The sequence below is a fragment of the Oreochromis aureus genome, linkage group 9 (assembly GCF_013358895.1).
Source record: "Oreochromis aureus strain Israel breed Guangdong linkage group 9, ZZ_aureus, whole genome shotgun sequence".
NCBI lineage: Eukaryota > Metazoa > Chordata > Actinopteri > Cichliformes > Cichlidae > Oreochromis > Oreochromis aureus.
Window position 1 is genome coordinate 34,576,211 of NC_052950.1, and position 25,545 is coordinate 34,601,755.

A 25,545-nucleotide genomic window follows, 5' to 3' on the forward strand; every position below is an offset into this window, starting at 1 on the left:
TTGTTAAATTGCCTTAGTGCTGCCAAATCAGCTCTGATTTACTGAAGCACAGACTTTGGACCCCTGGGGTGGCTGATGTCAGGGTGGGATCCACACGGATTGGGCTGCTTCATCCAGCGGGTACTTGGGCAGAAACGGGTAAATATATGAAAAATGGTGGTGGTGGTGGAGGACACAGACTGCTAGCCTGCCTCCACTCCAGGATGTTTTGCCACACGCCATCAAAGCAGACTGATTGAGACTGTGAGTGATCCAGAGACCAGAGCTTTACTTCCTCTGGATATTTCATTCTGTCTCCAGGGTCTCTCATTGTCATCTTGGGTCAAGCAGAAAAAGAAAAACACTCAAACATCTTAGTGGCAACAAATAAATTGAAATGAGTTTAATAAACAGTAACATGCTTATAGGGCTTTATCCTAGATGACCTGTTCTGACAAAGTCTGAAGTTGAAGCTCTGAATAAAACAGAGGAAAAGTTTTATGCTTCATACAGTACAATAACACATCTGTCCAAAGTGACGCGGTGCTTGGAAACAAAATTCAGACATACCACAAATACAAACACTGGGTGTGACATATTTACACATTTACAGTTAGTGTAACAGTGAGAGCGCTGAATGCTCAGACAGGTTTGTTCCTTTGCGTTCTTTCTCTTTCACATTCTGGTTTAAACGTAAACTTTTTATTTTTCCAGAAAGTAGCTGCAGAGTTTTGATGTTTGTGAGGAGCTAAGGCAGCGAGGAAACAGTGACATCCGAGACTTCGGTAGGGACGGGGAAGACCACGACGGACCGCGCGCTGCTCTTCATGGACAACAGTGACTGCAGGAACCTCAGCTGTAACGCCACCGTGTTTCCTTCAAATGTCGACGCCGCCTTCACCAAAGCGTGGGATACTGACACTTCCCCATTGGCTGCAATCACCTCAAACAGAAAGAACGGGCAGGTACAGACATATTAAGATCACAGGATATATTATTTTAACTTTATTAGTACAACTTTTTAAAATAACAGATCACAATAAAACCATTAAACTTTACATGTGTGCTTTAAAGAAGCCTGAAAAGGTGAATGTCATTTTAAATGGAAACAGTAAAACTATTAGAACCTAATATATGTAAGACTTTATAACACCAATAAATAAAAAATCTAAATAATAAAGTAAAACTAAATAAAACATGCTTGTAAAGAAAAAGAATGAAGAAGGATCATTGAGTGACTGACCTGATAGAATCATGGCAAAGCTTGTAGCTGGTTATACAAGACTAAGTGAAATATCCTCTGAGGATCTGCTAGATGATGTGAATGCAGCTCTACAGACATTGAGGACAGCTACAAGTACCTGGGAATCCCACAGGCACATCGGAAGAGGCTACTAGGAAAGCTGCAACCGCCAAGTACCTGCAGAGGGTCAGGCAAGTCCTGAGGAGTCAGCTGAATGGGAAGAACAAGAACATCTGGGCTATCAACACCTACGCCCTGCCCGTGATCACCCGACTGGGATAATAAGCTGGCCAAAGGAGGAGATAGAAGCCACTGTCATCAAGACCAGAAAGCTCCTGACCGTCCATGGAGGGTTTCACCCCAGGTCCAGCACTCTGAGGCTGTACGCTAAGCGGAAGGAAGCAGGCTGGGGACTGGTGAATGTCAGCACCACAGTCCAGGACGAGGCAATGAACATCCATGAGTACATCAGAAGGATGGCCCCAACTAACCACGTGCTCAGTGTCCTCAGGGAGCAGAAACCCAAGATAGAGGAGGCACCATCATGGAAGGACAGGCCCCTGCACGGTATGTACCACCAATAGTGGAGGTGGCTGACATCCAGAAATCCTACCAGTGGCTGGACAAAGCTGGACTGAAAGACAGCACGGAGGCACTAATCATGGCAGCACAGGAACAAGCACTGAGCACAAGATCCATAGAGGCTGGGGTCTATCACACCAGGCAAGACCCCAGGTGCAGGCTGTGTAAAGATGCCCCAGAGACAATCCAGCACATAACAGCAGGGTGCAAGATGCTAGCAGGCAAGGCATACATGGAACGCCATAACCACGTGGCCGGCATAGTGTACAGGAACATCTGTGCAGAATATGGCCTGGAAGTCCATCCATCCATTCGCTTCCGCTTATCCTTTTCAGGGTCGCGGGGGGCACTGGAGCCTATCCCAGCTGTCATAGGGCGAGAGGCGGGGTACACCCTGGACAGGTCGCCAGTCTGTCGCAGGGCCAACACACAGGGACAGACAACCATTCACACTCACATTCACTCGCACATTCACACCTAGTGACAATTTCGATTATCCAATTAACCTATCCCCACAAGCTGCATGTCTTTGGATGGTGGGAGGAAGCCGGAGTACCCGGAGGGAACCCACGCAAACACGGGGAGAACATGCAAACTCCACACAGAAAGACCCCGGCCTGATGGTGGAATTAAACTCAGGACCTTCTTGCTGTGCGGCAACAGTGCTAACCACCGTGCCACCGTGCTGCCTGGAAGTCCCGAGGTCAAAATGGGAGACGCCCCCAAGGGTGGTGGAGAATGACCGAGCTAAGATCCTGTGGGACTTCCAGATACAGACGGACAAAATGGTGGTGGCTAACCAACCGGACATAGTGGTGGTGGACAAACAGAAGAAGACGGCCGTAGTGATCGATGTAGTGATACTGAATGACAGCAACATCAGCAAGAAGGAACACGAGAAGGTGGAAAAGTACCAAGGACTCTGGTAGAGGACCCGAGCTTGAAGGATAAAGACAACCCCGCAGGGGCGAGAGGGGATTTTTCTTTTTAAATACGCACAAACATGTGAACATAAAAGAAAATCTAGAAAAAAAAATAAATTAAAAATTATCATTAAAATGTTTTTGTTTTACTTTAAAAACATAAAAACAAACCAGTTAATATAAAGAACAAATTTTAACTTCTTTTTTTTTTTTCAATTTTAAGGTTCAGGGAACACTGAACGTGATAATAGCTTTTCCTTTAATTCGTCACACAGGTGTGTATCTGAATGTATACTTTGTGTATTTCTTTAAATTAGTCTCAGTAAGGCTGTATATGTATATAAGGATAGATGTCTCCATCTATGGAACGCCAGGACTGCCATAAAGTTTAATGTCCTCTGGAGTGATGAAAACATGACTGTGTGTGTGTTTGTGATCGGATACGTTTGCCCCGGCCCTCCTGATGGCCACGGCTTCTGAAGCCATGCAGCGCTGCAGATCAACAGGGAGTGTCAGGGCTTTGAGCTCCACCCGCTCCATCTGAACTCCCTACGATTTGAATTCGAGGCACAGCGCCATCTGCAGGACAAATCAGGCACAGCAGGTTGTATTTACAAAACATATGTTTCTCATACCTGACAGCAGACTTAAGAAAAATAAAGATGGCAGTCGCAGGTGAACTCTTACTGAAAGCACCCCAAACTCAGCTGCACACCTTTGTGATGCTATGAGGTGCAAAGTGCAACAACAAACCTAAACCTATGACCAAAAAAAAACCCCAACAAAAGAAAAAAACACAACAACTGTGAGAAAAGTTAAAACTCTGTGGAAATGTTTTACAAATGGTTGTAAAGTAGCAGCACACTGCCGTTAATCGTCATCTCTCTGAGCAAATATTCTGTCTGCACTTAAAAACAAGTTGTCAATCTGCTTTGCTGAAACCAAGGAGGCACTTTGAGGTGTAACACGTGGATCAGGTCACATTCAGTTTCACTGAACCAGCTTCTTATTCATTTTGAAGCTTTAAAATAGTTTTAAAAACAGACACTTACAACAAGTACCTCGAAACACTGGTGTGCAATAAAAGATCCTCAGTTTGAAACCAGGAGGAAATACAAACCCAGCATCGATCCACCTGGTCCTGGATAAATGTGAAAGCTGCACCAGGAAGGGCACCGGCCACAAAATTAAACACCCATCAAACATCCGTCTACTGTATTGGCCTGAAGTACCCGTCCACTTTTAAACACTGCAACAATACCGACTGCTACTGTGTCTCACTCACTTCCATCCTCTTTGCCACGGCCAGCTTCTGCGTTAACACGTCCTCCAGAGTGTGAGCACCTATCATGGTCTTCAGAGTCGTCTGGGCCAGCAAGGACATGGCCTGGGGGCCATTTACAACACGCATCACCCACATGAAGGGGTCTACCACCCAGAAAAACACAACAGCGTCCACCTTTAACGGCACTGCATCCGCAGTCAAGACCTGGTGACAGCAGAAGGCAGGGAGAAGTGACGAAACATCAATGTGCAGAAACAAATAACTTCAGACAGTTATTGTGAAAGAAAAGCAGCTGATTCTGAGCAGGCCAGGTGGACACTTTACAGACTTTATCCTTATATGGGAATAACGGTCAGTGTGTCCTAGCTTTCAGCGATCTCAGGATGCTGCTGACCTCTTGTGGCCAGATATTAAAGAACATGGTGCGCAGGTCTACTGTCTGGATGGCGTCCAACCAGGGGATGAACCAGACCAGACCTGCCGGAAGGCGAGAAGATCCTATTTTTACTATTTTTGCTTGTTTGCAGGGAGTCACACACAAATGTGAAAACTTGGAAAGACCAAAAGAAAAACACTGAGGCAGCATGCAGTACAAATAAAATGGTTTAAGGTAACTTAATGGTGATATTTAAAGTCTCGTGTAGTATGAGTATTTGTGCTTTATACCTAACATAATAATGTGTGTAATAAGGTATTTATAATCATTACTTCAGCATCAGTCATGACAGAACCACCTTAACATTACTCTGTTTGATGTGCAATCCTGTATTTATTCTAATAGTTCTGAATTTCAGCTGTAATTTCAGAGTAAACCGTGGCTTTTCTTTCCACTCTGTCATAGCTAAGGCTGCACATTTACACCCAAAACTATGAAACAGAAGCTAAAGTCTTGTTGCTACAGGTCAGAAGAGAGAGAGGAATGTCTGGTACCGGGTCCTTTGGCTCGTCCTTCAATAGCCCGGCCCAGTCTGAAGACGATGGCTCTCTCGTGCTCCTGAATGACCTGCAGGACAGCAACCACAACCTGCTCATCAAAATAACACAAAACACTTACACATTCAAAGATCAATCCTAAAGAGCTGAGGGTATATTCACAGTGTTTTTGTGCAGTGATGACTGAAAGTTTCCATTTCACATCTGTGAAAGTCACCTAATGAAGCAGGACTGGCTTCTAAATTACAGATAATTTACTCTATTTATCCAGAAGATTGGGATTCGGCAGCTAAAAACACTAAACACATGCTATAAACGTAAAATCTTCACTAAGCTGAGCAAATAATTTAGCTCAGTATAATAAAATACAACATGGCAAAGCAAATGATGTTCATTGAGGCAAAAGAAGGAGCCCATACAAGTCTTTCATTTTAATTTTAATGGTCAGCTAACTAAACAGTTTTATTTATTTATTCGCTTTGCATGTCATTTTAGTTGGTTTTTCTTTTAAACTTATTTCCAGAATTAAAGAAATTTTGGTTTCTCATCTCAAAGCTATTGAATTAACAATGACAGAAAACCAAACAAATCTTCACATTTGAGAAGTTAGGAGCAGACTCTGTCTCCTGAGTAATCGTCAGTAATTAGATGAGAAGAATTATTGCTTGTGTTGCACTAGTGGAAAAAGCAGCACAGAAAACAGGAGGACAGTTTCTAACATTGGATGAGGTGGGTCTACAGCCTACAGTCTGCCACCGCTCACCGTGATGACGTGTATAAACTCTGCACAAACAGAGGGTGGAGGAAACACACCAACTTTAAACTGTGGTTAATATATTAGATGTAACTGATGCTTACTCACATGTTCTGCAGGGCTGCAGAGAGCCTGCTACTGTATATAGTCTGTTATTCTTTTATGATGTTCTTCATAATGCTCGTGTAATTTTATGGAAGAACAAGGCTGAATGAGTAGCATGAAAATAAACTCCATATCTAATCAATGCTTTGGACAGAGTTTATATTTTGATAATTATTTTTATCTTTCTTCTCTTTAGCTGTAACAGCATTACATTTAAATCTCCCCTGATGTCTTTATATTTTGCGTAGAAGAAGCCAGACTGATGTAACTTTTTAAAGTGCTCTTGAGCAATAATTCTCTATACTTCTGGCTTGCTGCTCTTGGAATAGTTTCCCCATACTTTCTTCCTTCTGCCCTGGTTTCAACACAGATGGAGGTTACAGCAGTTCTTTGCCAGATCATTGTTGGCGTGATGGTGAACATTGGGCCACCTGTGGTGATTGTTGTTTGCTATCTCCTGTTCGTAGTAACGCCATCTCTCCGAGTTACCTGCAGCAGCGCTCTTGGTAACTTTGCCGCCTTGGAAACATTTTTGTCCTCTGTCTGTGGAAACCTCAAACCAAGCTTGTCCACTTCATCACACGATCTCAGTAACTAATCAACAGATTCTATCACCTGATCAACAGGCAGCCTACTGTCTGCCTGCTGCTCTCACTAAGTCTCGGTTTGCCACCAACCACCCACAGACCCCCTCGCGGTTCCATCCTCCTACACAAACAAGACCGATACAGTTTTCTATGCAAACTATATTCTTCTCTTAGACTTCTGTAACCTCCTCTGTAATCTCCTGTCTGGCAGAGCTCCCGTGTGCGACACTGTTGTTCTTCTGCCAACTGTTGTTCAGGTTTGTGTCTGCTCTTTCATGCTCTAAGGCTGCATTTTAAGGCAGCGGAGTTTGTTATCTAGTCAGAACTGATGCAATTATGGACACAGGGAAGTCCACTTCAGCATTACGATGATCCCAAACACACTTCCAATGCAGTAAAAGTGTATCTGCTTATCTGGGGAACTATTCCTGAAGACCTCTCAAAGAAATTATCAGAAAGTTGCCTCATAGAGTTCAGGCTGTGTTGAAGAATGAGTGTGCTCATACCATATATTGACTTTCAAGGTCATTAGAGTTGTACAAAGTTTTGTTTACATGTTTGCACATGTTTCAATGAATGCACCTATTTTCCTGAAAGTGAAGTGGCTCATGACTTTTGCGCAGTTTTGCATTTATGACAAGCATTTTAACAGACACCACAAAGCTGCAGTTTTTTCTCAGGTTTTGGAAAGCGTGCTGCTCTTACAGAGAAGAAGTCTGCGGTTCTTCTGCCTGTAGAAACCATCACACCGCTTCCTCGTACAGACTGGATTAAATTTGTGTGTTAAAAGGTTAGCGCTTTATTCTGCTGGTTTCTCTCAGAGATGGTTTAGCAGCATCTACACAAACAGAAGCTCAAGCCAGCAACCCCCGAGTTGGTTTGCTGCTCTCTGACACTGCGACCACCTAGTATTTTAAGCAGACTAAATATGGCTTTGAACTAAAAGCTTTTATGCCTGGTTGTTCTTAGGTTTTATTTTAGAGAACTACAATAGCACTTAATTTTTAAGACTAGAAATAGTTTCCCCCCACTGTTTGTATGAAACACGCCCAACAGCTGCAATACAAAACTTGTTTTTTATTCACTTTTTTACTCATTGTTACCAGAACTTAACCCTCTACTGCATGACTTTTTAATTTTTGGGGAAAAAAATATTTCTCCCTATTTTGGGGGAGCTTTAGGGTCCCTAATAATATATCAATCATAAAATTTCTGCCCCCCCCCCCAAACAGATATTGATTTGTTGCTTCAAGGCAACACTGTGCGACAAGGGTAGTAAAATGCCAAGTTATTCTATAATAAGTTTTATTAGTACAACAAGGATGAACAAATAAATAAACAACAAATAAACAATGCAAACATTTCACAAAACAATAAAACACCAAAATGCATCCAACATTTGACCCTAACCCCATGTACGCGCGCGCACACACACACACACACACACACACACACACACACACACACACACACACACACACACGTTGTGTTTCCATCACTTTTGTGGACATTACATTAACTTACATTAATTTCCTGGAGACTTATCCTGACTCTACCCATCACAAGTCCCAGCATGAACCTTATCCTAACCCTGACTCAAGCCTTCACCCTAAAATTGAATGATTTACCTTGCAATTTGTCCCCATAAAGTAGGCGAGACCTCACAATGTGAGTGTGTAAACAAATTTGTGTCCCCACAACAATAAGTAATACACAACCACACACACTGACACCCGGACAGCAATATTGGTATGGCAGGGATCAGGCCCACACAATGTGCTTACACATAGCCCACATACTCTGGTTTGCCAGAGGTGGCCCACACATGGGCCAGCACAAGGCCAGTTTCAGACACCCTAGTCGTCCTGTGCTGGCCCATGTGTGGATTACCTCTGGCAAACCTGATCTGGGCCACCAAAGGGCCGTTATTCATCGCGGTATGTGGGCCATCTGTAGGTGGTGTGCAGCCACGGGCCAGTTGTAGACACACTGCTGGCCCTGTGCTGGCCTGAACAGTTTCAGCTCTGGCCCCAGATGTCAGCATAATGTGTACCTTAATCAAGCCATGCAATAACAACATGTGCCGGAACATGCAAAACAGTGCAAAAGTAACATGCCGAAACTGTTCAGACAGTGAATGGACTGATTTTTATATAGCGCTTTTCTACTCTCCCAGATTACTCAAAGTGCCGACTTGATACCAGATCCTGGCCAGACCTGCTTGCTATGTGGGCACTAACACACACACAGACACAGTTACTTTACCAACTGACCCCTGAGCTCCTAAGTGTCCCTCAAACCTCATACTCCTCTACTTCACTGTCACTCCCTGATAGCTCTCTGTCCTCACTTCAGAAAGTACACATTCCCTTGGTTTCCTTGCATAAAAGGTATTTACATCCATGTCCTGTAATTATGGGTAGATTGTAAAGTAAAAAGCATTGACTATGATCATATAAATGCACACAAACACATCTCTACACACATATGCAAATACACTATATTGCCTGAAAAAAATTGGGCTAACTGCGCAGTGTTGCCTTGAGGCAACGAATGAAAATTAACAGTTTTACTATATAAATAAATTTAAAAAAGTAGAAAAAACAATCAAATATGCTTCTTAACATATCCATGCACATACAAGTATTTTTTAATATACATTTATTTCACTATAAACATGTAAAATAGTGATCTTTATCTTGTCTCCGAATGGAGATGTCTCTCATGTACTGCAGCTTGCAGAAAGGGGTCCTGCCCCCCCCAAATATAAGTCACACCACCTTCAACTCATCATTTTATTGGAAAGAGATGTACCTGGTAGCATTATTTGAAAAAAAAAAGTTTTTTTTTTGAAGGGCCAGTGTAAGGCATGAAAATGTGGTTTGTTGCCTCAGGGCAACGCTATGCAGTAGAGGGTTAATATGCTAACCCCAACCCTCCCCACCCAGAACAAAGATATTTATTGCACAATGAAAAGCACTTCAGCATTTCATATGTTTGTTTAATAAATAAAACAAATTCTCTATCAGCTGACTAATCAGCTAATAATTTAGCTCTACTCTCTGATGACTCATGATTTCCTCTCAGTACAGTTCATTTACAGAAACGAGAGCCTGAGTCTGAGCGGTTTCCCTGTTACCTTCACACACATCCAGGCTGAAATGGGGAAGGTGATGATGATGAAGACGACCGACAGTAGGGTCAGCACCTTACCGACTGCCTCTACCACCACCCCGCCGCTACTCTGGCCTCCACCTGCAGAAGACGGAGAAGCAGCAGGGTGGATGAAACCACGCGAGACGTCAGCGACAAACTCAGCTAAATCACGCCGACGCTCCTTAGCTTAGTTAACCGACCCGCCCTGCTGTTGTTAGCCCTCTGAGCGCTGAGTTCCTCCGAAACGACAGGCACCACTCTGGTCAAGCCCAACATCATATTTCGCAGCATGGCTTCACCGGCTGTCTAGCAGATTATAGACGAACAGAGTGTGTTTTCTTAGTTTGAAAGCCCGTTAGCTTACTGATGCCCGGCTGCCCTCTAAAGTTCGCGACGCGTCGCCAAGCAACGAGTGGGCCTTCAGCGAAAAGGAAAATTGCATATAAAATAGAGCTCAATGTAAAACATAAATCTAACTAAAGTGGAGCTATTGTGGTTTTTTCCAGCTTCACATTTTTATATTTTATATCATATTTTAATTGTTTATTTTTATTATTTTTATTGTTGTTTTATTGTTGATTTGTTAAACATTTATAGTTCAAAAATAATCCTTCTTTATCCTACACAACAAAAAACAGCCCTAGAGTTGGTATGGCAAAGCTACTTAAGTTGTAACAGTACAAGATGAGATAAAGAGAACAAACAAAAAGACACTTGCTTTGTGCTGACCTTAAGGAAGACCTGATCTACCACATGACTTTGACTTGCCTTGTTTGTAACAATGAGGCCTCAGCCGCACAGGGAAGACTGCAGCCGTCTGGCATCCACTAGTTGTGAGGAAAACAGCCCCGGTCACACAGGCCTGCAGATTGGTCCGTGACCCCTGGTCTGTGACTGTTAAGCAAATTGTGACATCATACAAGGGCAATTAAATTTTTGTGATAACTGACAAGCAGTCAGTTAAAAAATAAAATAAATAAAAACCAGGAAGCCTGCAAATCCGTTTTGACAGTAAAATGCCTTTAACAGATTCTGCTCTGAATCCTGAGGCAGACCTCCCTTTATCAAATTTTTTTAAAAATAGTTTTACAGTAATGGCGCTCTATGACATCATTAGAATGTAATCTATTATATAAATTAGTTTGTAATTCATAGCCGGTCCTCAGATCTTCTAACCTTGTAACCAGCAGTCTCCTGCTCTGTGATTCTAAACTTTACATATTGTCTGCTTACCGATCAGTAAAATCTTCCTTTAACTTCCTCTTCTCACCTCTCTCGGGTTCTTCTGCTTTAAGTAAGTAAGTAAGTAAAGTAAGTAAACTTTATTTATTAAGCGCTTTTCACAGACAGACAATCACAAAGCGCTGTACACAAATATTAAAATAAACAATAAAATCAATAGACAATGTACACAATATAAAAGATCAAATGTAAATAATGTAAAAAAAATATAAAACTAAAACATTTAGTCAGTTATACCCTGCACATACCTGTACATATGTGTTGGTGATATCACTCATGTTACTTTCTCTCTCCTCTCTTGCTTGTGTTCGCACACACGTTACACACTTCCTGTGAAACTGCCTTAGTATGAGCGGCTTTCTTCTCTCTTCTCATTCTGCTCAGTGCCTCCAAGCGCTGTGCACTGACCTCTCTCTGCTCACCTCCTTCATCCTGCCGTTTTCCACCAGGAACCTGGACTGAGCCCTTATATGGCCCCTGCGTGCGCTCTCCAAGGGAACTCAGAGAGTGAGAGAAGCCGTTCTTGGAAATGAGCCTGTTCTGAGAAAGCAGAAGTTACTGAGAGGTGTTTTGGCTTGTTCATGTCAGTCGGTTGTCTGCTGGCTTCTCTTCACCATGGCAGCAGCTCTGCCTGCGTGCTACCATGGCGCCATGACTAAGAAGGAGTGTGAGGATTTGCTGGGAAGGAAGAACAAGGATGGAGCTTACCTGATTCGAGACAGCGAGACCATCCAGGGAGCCATGTGTCTTTGTGTCTAGTGAGTACTCTGCAGCACGGAGTCAGGCTCCATACACCAGACTTCCCTTTATCAAAAGTTCTTTCTTTTAACAGCTTCGTAGGTAAAGACACTCTATGGTATCATTAGAATATGATACATAATACAGAATATTGTATCATTGATAGCAAGTTGTCAGATAGGCTAATCTTGTAACGCTCCTTCTGGTGGTTCTGTCTGCAGATTTATGAGCGATAGGAGACTATTTAAGTTAAATCGCTTTAATTCTGAGAAGAGCGCGATGAGGAAAAGAGGACTGTAATGTAACTTTCGTTTAGGACGACTAAACAAAAAAAGTGCTCCCTCAAATCAAATTCAAACCTCGCTCTCTTTCTGTCTCTAAAAACCTCATAAGGATGTGAAGCTTTTGGGCAGCGAGGAATGAGCTGAATATAGTGACCTAAAATCCTCTGTAGCGAGCATGAAAGGGGAAGGAGAGTATGTTAATATAATAAACCAGGGAATTTAGTTTTAATGAGGTTTGTTAAGAAGGCTGTTGAATAAAAGCAATAATGGAAAAACGTAACCAGATCTTTTTTGCTGATGCAGCAGTGTGCATGCAGGTTTTTCCTAACCTTTGCTGTGTAGACAGCAGGAAGTATTTAGTAATAATATTAATTATATTAGAGGCAAAAGATGTTCCGTTGATCTAAGCAGATTATATTCTATAAAAATCATGATAAGAACGTTTTTGCGTGGGTATTATTACTCTAGGAAGTGTACACCTACACAAATACCACAATATCAGCTGTGGTCAAGTAAGGTTCCACTCTAGCTTGTTGCTGCTTCTGCATCTTTTTCCCATGACATGCACGTAGTGTTTACATACAAGTAAAAATTACTTTAAAATTTGCATAACTTGTTTTTTTGTGCACTGCCAACGTTTTCTGTTTGTCCATTAGTTGTTAAGGAAGCTGATAGTGATGCTGATTACTGATAAGAAGATTCAAACTATGAGAAAGTTGAGTCATGTGACCATTTCATGTTCTTCTTCCTCTTTTATTTTGTGTGAACAAGCAAAGTCAGAATTTTGTTGCATGAAAGATCTTTACACACGGCTAAAAAACAATTCCTCCTTAAACCTAAGTCTTCTACGGTCATCTAACAGCAGCATAAATCTCCTTTTCTTTCAGTAAACAGAAGGTGGTGTACACCTACAGACTGCTGCAGTCACACAATGGATACTACACCCTCCTGGTAAAAGAACACACACACAAATGATGACATGCAGAAACATTTGCAGCTGTAGCCAGGTCCTTTAATGGACTTTTCTGTGTTTGCAGTAAACTGAGAAGCTAAATGCTCTTTCCAAGCAATTACGCTGCAGGATTTTAAAGTGGTAAAAATTCACTCTTAGAAGCAGAAGAGTCTTTTCTATTCAAAAATGTTCTTCAAGGGGCCGCCCCCTCCTGCAAACATTCTTTAAGGAATCGCTTTGTGCGGTGTAAGAGTTTATTTTAAATGCCTCATCCTCATTATTTCTTATTATTGTTTGATTTTTATGCATTTTAGCCTTTTTTGATAGGAAAGCACAAAGAGTAGATTGGAAGGCAGGGAGCGAGTGTGTGTGTGTGTACTTTTGAAGGGTTGATGATGTGCAGGAAATGATCTGGGGCAGGCTCAAACCCAGGCACCTGCAGTAGATCATGTGAGTCACTAGCTCAACCAAATGAGCGATTGCGATGCCCTGTTTTCTGTACCCAAGAATATCGGCCCTAACACAAGACACGTTACACCTACAGGAGCAGCTCGGCCATGGAAACCCATGTCATGAGTTCTGAGTTTTGTGCCGATGTTAATGCCAGATGTGGTTTGCAGCGCTGTAGTTATTGAGACAGCAAAGCGCTGGTGACTCTTCTGCGTGATGCGTCGCAGCACTCAGCGAGCCTGTGCTGTAACTCTACATGATGTGCTACTTCGTTTCTGTGGTTTCCAAATGCTTTGGCTTTGCAATAAGAACACCTAAAGCTAATTGTGGAATGGTAGAAATATCACAGACTGATTTATTGCAACAGTCACATCCTATTACAGCACCACACTCGAATTCAGTGACGTTTCTAAAGACAGACTGATCTACTAGGTGCTTCCTTAATCTCTTAGGAAGCACCTAGGAGATTAAGCCTGGGTTTGAGTCCGACCCGAGTCTTCCCCTCCTCTTTCCTGTTGATCTTTGCTGTTTCTATCCAGTAAAGCCAGTTACAGGCACAGGTCCCTGCTCATTTAGCAGAGCTACTGAGACCTTATCACTACAGCTAACGTCTGACAACATCTGAGAAAGCTCTCCTAACTCTTCCACGCTCTGACTTCAATACCATGGAGTGTGGATATAATATAACATAAATTCATTTATATTGTATCACAAATAGCTAACATGAAAGAAATTATTAAAAGATGAAGCAGAACATAAATGCAGATGTTCGGTGGCATCTTTTGGGAACAATTTTAATAAGAAACTCTTATTTTTTCTCCAGTAAGCATTTGTTGAAACCGAGACGTTAAAGCATTCCTTGAATAATCGCAGAGTTACCTCAGACTCTCCTAATTCAATTCATTTTCATTTATATAGCGCCAAATCACAACAACAGCAGGGTCTTTTGTACTGTTTGGTAAAGAGGCTGCAATAATAGAGAAAAAAAACCCCAACAATCAAATGACCCTCTCTGAGCAAGCCGAGTAGTTCTGAGAGCCTAGATGTCTTAAATGGTAGATGTACAGAGCTGTGAAGATATCAGTTTGACTATGTGATTGTTAAGGTTAAAATTATTCAGCTTGACAACATTATTGCAGCTCATTCTGTTAAAAAGAAATAGTTTAACTGTTGGTGAAAACTGTCTTTAACCTTTGTTTTGTCTGTGAAGGGAGGCAGTGAGCGACTCTGTGAGCAGAACCGTACGAAGTTTACATAAAGAACAATCGCAGAGTTACACAAAATTACAGAAAGCTTCAAGACCAACAAAAGACTTTTTGAATTTGAGTATTTCCTTGTTCTTATCAGGAAGCTTCTGAGTTGTTCACGCAAAATATTTTAATGCATTAAGCAGTAATGAAAGAAAGGTTATAACTTTATATAGTTATATAAGTTTATATAAGTGCATACCTGCCTTAATGCTTCATCAGTATATCTTTGGTTGGCCTGATTTAACAAATCTAAGCATTTAAAATCTAAATTTGTTAAATCAGCCTCTGGATACATATCCAAAGAAAAACATTCACCAGCTTCATTTTAAACTAAAATTATTTAATGAGTTAAAAATGACTCTGCGATTTTTTGCTTATTGCATCATAATTTGGCCTGAGTTCAATTTTGTCGGACGTTTTTGTCACTGAACTTTTAAATCTAAAGCAGCATGTTTCAGTTTTAGACTGCAACAGATAAAACCACAGATCACCAGCTGGTAAACAACCCAACAACTCACCCCATCAGGACAGTATGCCATGCTACACCAGAAGATGCAAAGAAACAAATTTACAAACATTATAAAGAGCTCAAAGTGTTATCCTGGACCTAAGCTTTCATATTTCCTATTCAATCGAACATACTACGAGCAGGACAAGTCCAAACTACCTGCCAACCTCCCAGAGCCAGCAAAAATCATTTTCACAATCAGTAGCGTTCTGATTATTTGCTCAGTTAGCATTGAGAATGTTGAGAAAGTGATACGATGTTATCAAGATGTTGTCTTCAAATAACTTTTATTTGGTTCATAAAAACACGTGTGACAAGTCAGAGGAAAAAACTCACGACGCCACATAAAACAAGATAATATGAAAAAGAAAGATATTAATAGTGCAAGAAAGAAAGAAAGATTAAAAAATAGAGGCCCTATTATCAGTCCCTGATGAACTCCAAAATTTATTTCACAAAAAAATAAGGGAGAACATTCTGTCAGTGTATTTGAGCAGAATCTGTTCTAAATCCAGTTATACATCGTGTGAATGTATGTTTTACTTTTCATATATAAAACGACGATGGCAACACGTGTTTCTTAGGTTGTGCATTCCGATTAAAACTGTGGAGCTGGATCAGCCAAACATTCCTATAATCTGAATCTTATTTCTTATAAAAGAGGGTATAAATAATTATTACATTTAAAAATATTTTAACTCTATGTGAAATCATCTTCTAGTTTTACTCCTCAAACTGAAAAACATCATTAAAAAGTCCATGCATTCATTTCTTAGCATTTTATCAAATTGCCAGGCGGCTGAAACCTATACCAGCCGTCCACCACGAAACACGGGGTGAGACGATAGTGGTAAACAGCGCATTGCTGCTAGCCACCTGCTAACACAGTCTTGAATAGATCGTGCTTTGCTTATCAAAAATCTCATCACAAATTGTAGCAAGAAAGAAAATACGTCATGTTAAAAAAACAGAGGCCCTATTAGCAATCCCTGAGGACCCATATTGGCGGCTGGGGCTCAGGTGGAAGAGCGGGGTGTCTACCACTTGGAAGGTCAGTGGTTCAGTCCCCGGGCACCTCCAGTCTATATGTCAAAGTATCGTGGTGCAAGCTTCTGGGCCAATGTGTGACCAGCATGAGTGAAGTCAAATAAAAGCGCTCAGTCACATATAAAAAGTGCAACTCAGACTCAGTCTGAGTCTCATTCACTCAGACTCATGGGGCAATCGTGGCTCACGAGTTGGCAGTTTAGCTTGTAATCAGAAGGTTGCCGGTTCGAGCCCCGTCTCGGTCGTTGTGTCCTTTGGCAAGATACTTCACCTACTGGTGATGGCCAGAGGGGCCGATGGCGCGACATGGCAGCCTCGCTTCTGTCAGTCTGCCCCAGGGCAGCTGTGGCTACAACTGTAGCTGCCTCCACCAGTGTGTGAATGAATAGTGGAACTGTAAAGTGCTTTGAGGGTCTCGAAAAGCACTATATAAATACAATCCATTATCATTATAGATTTAGTAGAAAACAGTTTGACTGCTCAAATCAGTCATTTACTGTGCACTTTATTTTACAGGATTCTAAACAATAATTGTTTGCTGTGAAAAGGAAAACACAAAGTTAATGGCAAAACCGGTTAAAGATAGTTTAATATGCTATATATGTTTACGTTTTGTACATATTTTCCCTGTGTTTTGAATTCCATTCAAAAGAGGAAAATACTTTAAAGTTTCTAGTCTTTAGTCTCATCACCGTGTCTGCACAAAATCAGTTTGGAGCTTTAAACGTCACCAGCAATGTTTCCTTTAAATGTTTCCATTTGTCTGTTAATCATGGTTGAAGTTCAACTCATGCTTTTGGTGCTAATTTTCTGTTTATCACAGAGTCTTTCCAATGCTTTTAAAAATAGAAAACAAACGCTAAAGAGCTGACTATACATGAGTATTTCACCTCTATCATGGAAAGTCAGTTGTCATGAAGTCTCTCCACAGGAAACTCCTCTGACGTTAGTTAGACCCCACACTGAAGGGCATAATTTTATCAGAGTCAGTTTTTTCCACAACACGCAAAAAAAATAAGTGTATAAAAATATAGAAGCCACAGATTTATTCAAATGCTGCCTGCGCGCGTGAGCTGTTCTACCGAGACTTTAAAAGTAAACCCGTGGGCTCAGTCTCAGGATGTGGCTTCTGGAGGTTTCACTTTTTCCCCTACTATTATCTATCATTTGGGGGTGATTTAAATATTTAAAGATATATTTATTGTAATTTTACTATCTATTTCACTATTCTACCATACTTCCTTTGCTAATAAGTAAAGGAAAAATGTTATTTTGAAATGATGTAACTTGTCCGTATGAATGAATCTTGTGCTTCAGTGCATTTGCATAATTTACGAGACAGCCATGTCTCTGAATGCAACTGATAAAAATTAATTGTTACCAGCTGAATTTTCAGTCAACAGTCTTAACAGGACTTGAGATAGTCTGGTCTCAAAATCAGTAAATCTATAAATGTACTTGATTAATTTGTTTTCTATGAAAGCAGACGTTCTGGATGTTTGCAGGTGTGTGTGCTCAGTTAACCTGTTAAATATTAAAGTCCATGAAAGTACAATTAGAAAAAGACAGAAGGAATATGGCTTGTTTGGAAGGGTTGCCAGGAGAAGGCCTCTTCTCTCTAATAAGAACATTAACACTAACTTTAACAGCACTGGAAAGCTAATGATTTGAGCTTGTTTTGTTGCCACCTTACAGTCACTGAGTTGTCCATGAACGCCTCTATATACCAAAGTATTCTATGGTCAAATATGGGGCCATCCGTCTGATGGCTAAAGCTTGGCTGAAAATGGGTCCCAAGCACAGCAGCAAATGTACAAAAGAAATGAATAAACAGGCTGCAGAGGGCCAGTTAAAGTCCACACCACAACCCGACTGAGATGGTGTGGGAGGAACTTGAGAGAGCTGTGCATAAACGAATAACCACAAACCTCAAAGAACTGAAGCGACTCTGCAAAGACGAGCGGGCTAAAATTCCTCCACCACCATCTGAGAGACTCATGCACACAGTCACACAGAAAACCATTACAAAGTATTGCTGCTAAAGGTTCAACAAGCTACGAATTAAGCCATGCACTTAGTTCTTAAAACACAACTTCTGCATTCTGTATTAGTCTTTGCCAATATTACACCACGCCATAGCAATATGTCACAAGACATCATACAGGACTTCTTCTGAGGTTACATCGACATAACTTTAAGAACAGATAAGCACTAGATTTATTATTTTTTATTCTTGTAAAACCGTAGTACTAAAAGAGGATTTCCTTTATTTTTACATCAACTGTATTTTCAAGTTTCGATGAAAACCTCATGAAAAACAAACAAAAAAACACTTGAGGTTTGGGAAAGTCCAACTTCAAATTCAGTTGGTTCCAAATGAAGTAGTAAATATTCAAATGTGCAGTGGAAAAACCCCTTTAAAAGTCACAAATGACAGTCATATTAGAACTGAGGGGTCCCTACATGATGACTGTAGCCTCTGCCAAAGACTGAGCATTGTTCTTAGGTTTTGTTAATTGAACTCTTTTCACGCTCTTCAAAAGCAAAACATTTAATGATGTCATAGTTTGCTATGGAAAAGCGACACTGACTTCCCCCCCCCCCATTTTGTTCACACGTGTTGCACAACAGTGAACAACCACAAAGTTGTGTGGGTTTCCCTTGTGCTCCCAGAGCAGCTCCTACCTGTTAGGTGCTGAAAGTCTTAAAGGAGTTCCTGATGCAGCAAAACCTACTTGTGATGTCTATCGTCCAATCAGCCAACCATGAGTTTCAGTATATGTCAGCTTTGGCCACAATAACAAGCTGTTTACAGGCATCCATGAAGTAATTAGAAACCTTGAAAAAAACTGTTAAACTGAAGCAGTGCTGGGAACATGACACGCATAAAGTTCAACATCATTTATCGCACCATCATTCTGCTTCTGACAATTTCTTGAGCGAACGTTTTTTACAGTCTTGCAATTCTTTAAAAGATGTTTCAAGGAAATATGTTGAATACACTGGCTGCAGTCCAGAGTGTACCCCACCTCTCGCCCTGTCACAGCTGCCGTAGACTCCAGTGTCACAATCTCCAGCCAAATTTCAAAATAAAAGCCAAAGAAACAAGTATTGAAACTCTCGATGCGTTTTGGACAAAGATCTCACCATGTGAGATCACTAGCTGCTTAAATAAATGATAATATATTTTACCCTATATTTTTAAAACAGCTCATCTTATAACTGTGATTACTCAACTGATTTTTGGGTGATGATGGACCTTTGTTATATTTACTTTATGCTGTTCTTGTTTCATCAGACAGCCGGGGGTTTGGATGAGACATTTTTTAAGACTATTGACGATCTGATTCGTCACTACAAGAGGAAGAACCAGGGTCTGGCCATGCATCTGCGCCACTCAGTCAAAAGGAAGACGGCCTTGCTGATCCAGCCACACAGAGAGGTGCAAGCACAGCCTTCAAAGTCACCTGAACAGAGGCCACGCAGGACTGAATGTGAGCAATGGAGGCAGCCTGACACCGTACCTGAGGAAGAACATGATTACGAGAGTACGTCTTACATTTTCTCAGTTTCTGTTCTTTTCTGTCTTATTTCTGTCTCGCAGCATCTCCTTTGGTTTGTGTGTTTGACCTTCTCTCTGTTTTCATCCAGATGCTCCTGAATCTGAGTACGTCGAAGTCCTTCCTGATTAACGTCGGCCATCAAACACCAAATGAGACTTTTGGGGGAAATCAGTGACAAGAAGCTCACAGGCTGGCTCTCATTCAGGATGATGACATGTGGACGTGGACACACTGTACCTACATACATCATCATCATCGCCACGTGTGCAAGAGTATCAAAACTTTTACTGCAGCTGAATTATTCAAAATGCTCTTGGATCAGGATTCCAGGAGATGCACTGGATTTGAAGAAATCCACCCTTCGACTCAGTGCTCCCATCAGGATGAACTGCAGTAACTCCACCGCCCTTTTTTCCTCCACTGCCGTCATCTGGTCAAAATATGAACTAACTGCAATACAAACCTGAGACGCAACAGCTTTTTCTTATTAAGTTATTCTGCTGGTTCCTGGGCTGAAGGAGCCAGGCCGCTCGTGGATCCACCCAAGTGATAAACTTTTAGGTTTTGTTGTTTTTATTATCAAAAGCATATGTAAATATAGATTTATGTATATTTTTTATTGTAACAGAATTATGTATTTGCTGAAATGCTGTCACCTGGTTTATGAAATGAGGAGCAGAAAGTGGGCAGGAAGAAACTCATCCTTATGAAAAACACGATAAACACACTCTGGCGGTTTATTTTCCATATAACATCTTTAAGGCTAATGTTGTACTGTGAGGTTTACTCTTCATTTTCCCGTGAGCTACAGAGCTCTCCGAAGTGGTTTAGACTTTGTGTATACGTCTAATTATTGAAGACAAAAAGAAACTGTCCATGGCAGCAAAATGAAATAAAATGTCTCACATTGTACATTTGTGAGAGAAGACCTGAATCTCTAAAACTGAAAGCACTGCAAAATATGATGAGTCACTGCGGCTTCAGCACAACATGGTGGAAAGCCTGGACATTCACAACGTGACTTCCTTTTTCCTTATTTTCTTTAGTAATTCAGCAAATGTGTTTAGTATTTCTATATTAGTGACGTCAGTACATATATATATATGTATACATATAATATACATATATATATATATGTGTGTATATATATATACACATATATATATATATATATATATATATATATATATATATATATATATATATATATATATATATATATATATATATATATATATATATATATATATATATATATATATGTATATATATATATATATATATATATGTACACATATATATATATATGTATACATATATATATATATATATATACACATATATATGTATACACACATATATATATATATGTATACATATATATGTGTATATATATATATATATATATATGTAGGGATGTATATATGTACATTTTTAATGTCAGAATAATTTTATTCAACAAGTTGTTGAAGACATTCCTCTGAGATTTTGTTCCATGTTGACATCATAGAGTCACATCCACGAGGTGACTCTCCCGTTCCACCACATCTCAAAGGTGCTCTATTGGATTGAGATCTGGTGACTGTGGAGGGTGCAGCCAGCTCACTTTCATGTTCAAAAAACATTTTGAGATGGTTTGAACTTTGTGACATGGCGTGTTATTCTGGAAGATACTGTGTTCATAAAGAGATGGACACGGGCAGTAACAATACTCACGTAGGCTGTGGTTGTTATATGATCCTCAGTTGGTACTAAGAAGCTCAACGTGTGCCAAGAAAACATCCCCCACATCATTAAACCTGTGACTTGAACATACGAGGCAGGATGGATCCATGCTGTCATGTTGTTTTAGCTACGTTCTGACCCTACCGTGTGAATCTCACAGCAGAAATCGAGTCTAGCCACGTTTGTTTTCATTTTGTCTTGTCTGTTTTTGGTGAGCCTGTGCGAATTGCTTCAGTTTCCTGTTCTTAGCTGACACTTGTTAATACGTTCAGAGAAGTGCTTTTGCATAAATTCATCGTAGTGATGGATTATTTGAATTATCTTTGCCTTCCTGTTAGTGTGATGCAGTCGAGAACTGCTGCTCACTGGATATTTCCTCTTTTTGAAACCAGTCTCTGTAAAAACCCGAGAGACTGTTGTGACAGTACAGTTCCAGTAGATCAGCAGTTCAGCCCATCTGGTTGTAGCTCCTAAACCTTCAAATCGGCTGAATCTGTGGTTTGGTTTAAAAGTCTATAGGTGAGCTTTTCTTTAAACCTTTCCCATAATGTGGGGCCTTTGGTTCTTATTATATGTGTGTATAAGAGTGTATGCAGGAAGAAAAGTGTTGCACTAATGAAATTTAGTGAGAGATGAGGAAAAAGGTCATGCATGAAGGAATAACTACACACCGAAAAAAGTAAAAAAAGGGAAGACTGCAACAGGAAGTGTCAAGGAAATGCCTGGAACAACCAAAATGATATAGCAAAGGGAAGTGGAAGCTGATTGCATAGTCGTGACAGGCGGTGCAGACAAACTGGAGAGAAATTAAATGAAAGCTCTGTTGAAGGGTTCAGTCTTTGCACAGTGTCAAAACTGCATTGATGTCATTAATAAATCCAGTGTTATCAAATAAAATACCCAGCTTTTCCTGCCATGTGACTTATTAGCTCATAAAAATAAATAAAAATTTAAATATCATCATCTTTTTGCTTGTTTTTTTGGGTCATGAAGAAAAGTTTGACCCGTTTGCTGTGAATAGTTCAGAGTCAGGGGTGATTTGTTGCAGAAGGCCAGCAGCAAGAGTGAAAGGGGAGGTTTACAATGTGGTGCTGAGACCTGCTATGATGTGTGGTTTTGAGGTGGTGCAACTGACAAAAAGACAAGTAGTAGAGTTAAAGACTTCAAGAGTTTCATTGTGAGTGACCAGAATGGACAAGATTAGAAAGGATTAGATCAGACGGACAGCTCGGCGGTTTGAAGACAGGCAGGGCCGAAACAATTAAATAGCCGTGTGCTGAGGAGGGATAGTAGAAATATTGGACAAAGTATGTTGAATATGGAGCTGCCAGGCCGGAGGAAAAGATGGAGACCACAGAGGAGGTGCATGGATGTATTAATGGTCAACATGCAGAGGACTACACCGGGAAGTCTATCTCAGGCAGATGGTGGAGTCAAACTCAGGGCCTCCTTGCTGTGAGGCAGCAGTGCTAACCACTGCACCGCTGTGCTAAAGCTGTGTTCAGCTCTGGTCCTTGAGAATGCTTATTTTAGGATTTTAGGCGATTCCCTTCAAAATGCTTCAGTCAAACAGCCACCTTGTTGTCAGGGAGTTGCAGCATTCAATACCACCCATCTTCTTCCACTTAAAGAGTAGCATTCGGCCTGAAGCTGTTACCATCATAATCTGCGGGGACTACGATCATGTGTTATGAAAAAGGAGGACCCAAATGCAGACTCACAGGCTGGCAAGGTTAAACAAAAGGCAACCTGTTTATTTTGGCTGGAGAGAATGATGTGAAATATAAAGAATATAACAGGGAACTGAGAAACTCAGAAACCTATACTGGGGGATAAAACTAGGAAACAGGACCAGTGAAGCTGGGTGACGAGAGGAGAGCATGAAACAATATACACAGGAAGGTTATTAGGGAAGAGGAGACAGCAGGGACACATCAGGAGTAACGAGACAGTTAAAGCAAAACTCAACATAACCATCAAAATAAAGCAGGAAGCATAAACACAGACAGAGACAAAGACACACAAACTTAAAAGAGACAAAAGGTAAAAAAAACAGACACCGCAAAAGGACGAAACACGGGGAAGAGGCAAAGGAAACAGAAAGATAAGATACACATGAATAGCATACAATACAATACAATACAATAGCCAAAATATGGGTGCTCTACGCAAACTGTGTAGGAATAAAATATAAATAGTAGACAGCAGAAATAAATAACAAATGGTGGAAATATGTAGGATGAAGAGGAACAAAGAGAAAGAAGGACACTGGAGAACAAAGTGGTGAGGGTTACTCAGACCACCATTAACGGACTAAATACATGGGAACTGGCACAGTGCAAAGGAGACAGAGAGGGACAAGGCACACAAAAAGAGGGCCTGGCAAAATTAGATGTCTATCAGAAGTACAGAATACAGAGACAGACAGACAGGCAGGGAAACAAACATGGAGACAAAACTGACTACATACAGGGAGGACACACAGAGACAACACTAACACAGCCTGAACATGAAAGGTAACAAATTTAGACAAGCAACTAAGAACTAGAAACATGAATGACTAAAGTAGGAAGCACTAATTAGGAGGGGAAATAATGCTAGACATATGGTACTCTCTGAATATCACCAGTCTGTCGCAGAGCTGACACAGAGAGACAGACAAGCATTCACTGTTATTCACACCTACGGCTAATTTAAGGTTAGGGTCCAATCCTGTGGTCCAAAGACAAGCATGTGTGGCTGGGTAATAAACTACACGGAGAAGGCCCCAGCTGTGACACCAGTTTAGTTCATTTGTTGACTGATACATCGATGTAGTCTCTCAGGAACGAGGGTGAAATGCCAACGACCGTCTGTCTGTTTTCAGGGCTGTATTTGAAGCCATATTCAAATTAGCGTCACACATATTAAGTGTCACACATTTTGATGGGTTTCCGCTGATAGTTTCCACTTGGGTCTTATGGTGTTAAATACCCCAGCGTGTGGTCAGAGGGTGAAGAGCCCGGACGATTAGTGGGATTTTAGGTGTGGTGTAAAAATGCACAAGACGCTGCAACTTTAAAAATGTTGTTGCTTCAAGGATTAACGTACAGCCATACTTAGGCTGCGTTTGCCACTGGTTCACTTTCAGTAATTAAAATAGCTTTTACACATGATAAGATCAAATGTCAGCTACACTGTGACGGTCGAGGGACCACACTCGGATATATTTATTCGCTTGTTCTCTTTGTGTGATATGAGTTTCCATCTGAATTTAACCCTTGTGTGGGGCTGATCTGTGGGACCCTTTGTAAAAGTTTCTATTAGTTCAAGCTTGGCACATTTTCTGTGACGAGACTTCAAACCATTCCCACTATCCTTAATCAAGATGGTGATTCTTCAGAAGGTGATGGGATAGGAAGAGTTTTCAGAACATGAGGCCTTTTGTCTTTATTGGAGAGGTCAGTGAAGATAGGAAGGTGGGGGGAAGGCGAGGGGGGAATGACACACAGGAAACGGTGTGGGTTCGACCCAAAGACAGGCCTGGGCAGTGAGGACTCTCGCCTTCAGTGGCACTGTCTTATCAGTCTGACAGTGAGTCTGAAGACAGAGCAACCCAACAACACAAGTTACTATGTTGTCACTAAGCAGGACATTAAATCAAATTCATGAGACACCAAAACAAGAGCTGGAGCCCAAAACAGCCATGAAGTCACAGTATACACAAATACACAAGAAACACAAAAACCAGCTGGGTGGATGAGGCTCGGGAACCTTCTATTACGTTGAAGGTTGGCGTTTTGCTCTCTGGCTACTCCAGCCTGCTGAAGCTTCCTTTGGTTACAAGATACAGAACCCCAGAGTGAATGTTTGTGTGAATGAGACATGTTATAAAGCATTTGTTTCACTTTTAACTCAGTTTGAAGAAGTAAACCTCAGGAGTGATCAGAAACTCCTCTACTTCAGCTTCTATTTGTCCAAGATTTCACCTCATATCTTGGTTATGGTTATTTTTTCTTTTATTAAATTGCAATTGATCACACTTCTGTTCATGAACGTGCTCTAACAAGGGTAAATTCCAAATATTAACCATCTACATAGTGTGTATTGTTTGGGATTGAGATGGGTGAGTGAGAATCACAGGAACAGCACACAAAGGGTTAATCTCGATCTTTACTTTCCGCTGTTTCTGAAACCTTTTGAGCAAACGCTTCAAAGCAGAAGAAAATATTGGTGTGAACCCTCCTTTCACTTCACAGC

The 25,545-nt window shown here is 40.9% G+C and overlaps 2 protein-coding genes across 2 annotated transcripts; one reads left to right on the forward strand and one right to left on the reverse strand.

Moving 5' to 3' along the window:
- Positions 1-357: 357 nt before the first annotated feature.
- LOC116309908 (stomatin-like) lies at positions 358-11,050 on the reverse strand (the record flags this gene model as incomplete). Its single annotated transcript, XM_039617290.1, has 7 exons — positions 358-922; positions 4,013-4,216; positions 4,407-4,489; positions 4,943-5,015; positions 9,531-9,646; positions 10,316-10,441; positions 11,038-11,050. Coding segments are annotated over 7 exons (810 nt in total), but the record flags the coding sequence as incomplete, so codon positions are not given.
- si:ch73-264p11.1 (uncharacterized protein LOC100000923 homolog) lies at positions 11,044-20,493 on the forward strand. Its single transcript, XM_031726653.2, has 4 exons — positions 11,044-11,547; positions 12,699-12,762; positions 19,317-19,566; positions 19,670-20,493. The coding sequence occupies exons 1-4, from the start codon at positions 11,405-11,407 to the stop codon at positions 19,708-19,710; spliced, it is 498 nt and encodes a 165-aa protein (XP_031582513.1). The 5' UTR covers positions 11,044-11,404; the 3' UTR covers positions 19,711-20,493.
- The last annotated feature ends 5,052 nt before the right edge of the window (positions 20,494-25,545 follow it).